General features: G+C 39.3%; 1 protein-coding gene across 1 annotated transcript in view; it reads left to right on the top strand.

The window, feature by feature from the left end:
• Positions 1 to 654, top strand: part of LOC119581772 (cadherin-23-like) — a gene marked incomplete in the record, with an annotated part of 64,191 nt that overhangs the window by 59,656 nt on the left and 3,881 nt on the right. Inside the window, 1 exon segment of the mRNA XM_037929905.1 lies at positions 266 to 464. Within this exon segment, the coding sequence (XP_037785833.1) occupies positions 266 to 464 (199 nt within the window).

The raw sequence follows: 654 nt of genomic DNA, 5'->3' as shown, positions 1-654 counted from the left end.
GCTCTGGTGATGGCAGCTTGTAGTATACTTATGATTACTTAACATAATTAGTAAAATTCTTGTATATATTTCATAAACTGTTTTCTCTATTCATAGTTGGTGATGGAGTAGTTGCTCTACATTTAAGAATAAATGTGATTCAGTGTTAGTGGGCAACAGTATCTCCTAATGATTGTAGCACAAGAGAGTGACTGACGGACTGACTGTTACAAGATTGTAACCCAAGGCTTTTATCATACTAACATCTTCTCTGTTAAAATCCTAGGAATTAAATGTGTTGGACACTCAGCGTGCAGAACTGATAACGGCTGGCGTTGCGGAGGACAACCTGCTTTTCCTGTGGCTGGTTGGCGTCATAGTCTTCCTTACCCTGCTCCTGGTCTTGACCATTGCGCTCTGCCTGTCACAGCGAGCACGCTACTCCAGGCAGCTCAAGGCAGCCACAGCGACTGCCTTTGGAGAATGTAAGTATCATGGGCAGTTTACTTTTCAGAAGTAGTATATGAAATATCTCATGTTCATCATGAATGATTAGTACTTTTTAAAAGATTATAGACCTGTCTCAAGGTCCAATAGAATTAGAAACAGGTGCTAGTCTTTTTATACACTTACCTCATACGAATCTAAAAAAAAAATTCTCTTTCTTTCTTTCTT

Source organism: Penaeus monodon, chromosome 15 (genome assembly GCF_015228065.2).
Source record: "Penaeus monodon isolate SGIC_2016 chromosome 15, NSTDA_Pmon_1, whole genome shotgun sequence".
Classification (NCBI taxonomy): domain Eukaryota; kingdom Metazoa; phylum Arthropoda; class Malacostraca; order Decapoda; family Penaeidae; genus Penaeus; species Penaeus monodon.
The sequence above is the reverse complement of the archived record's forward strand: the minus strand, read 5'-3'. Positions and strand labels throughout refer to the sequence as shown.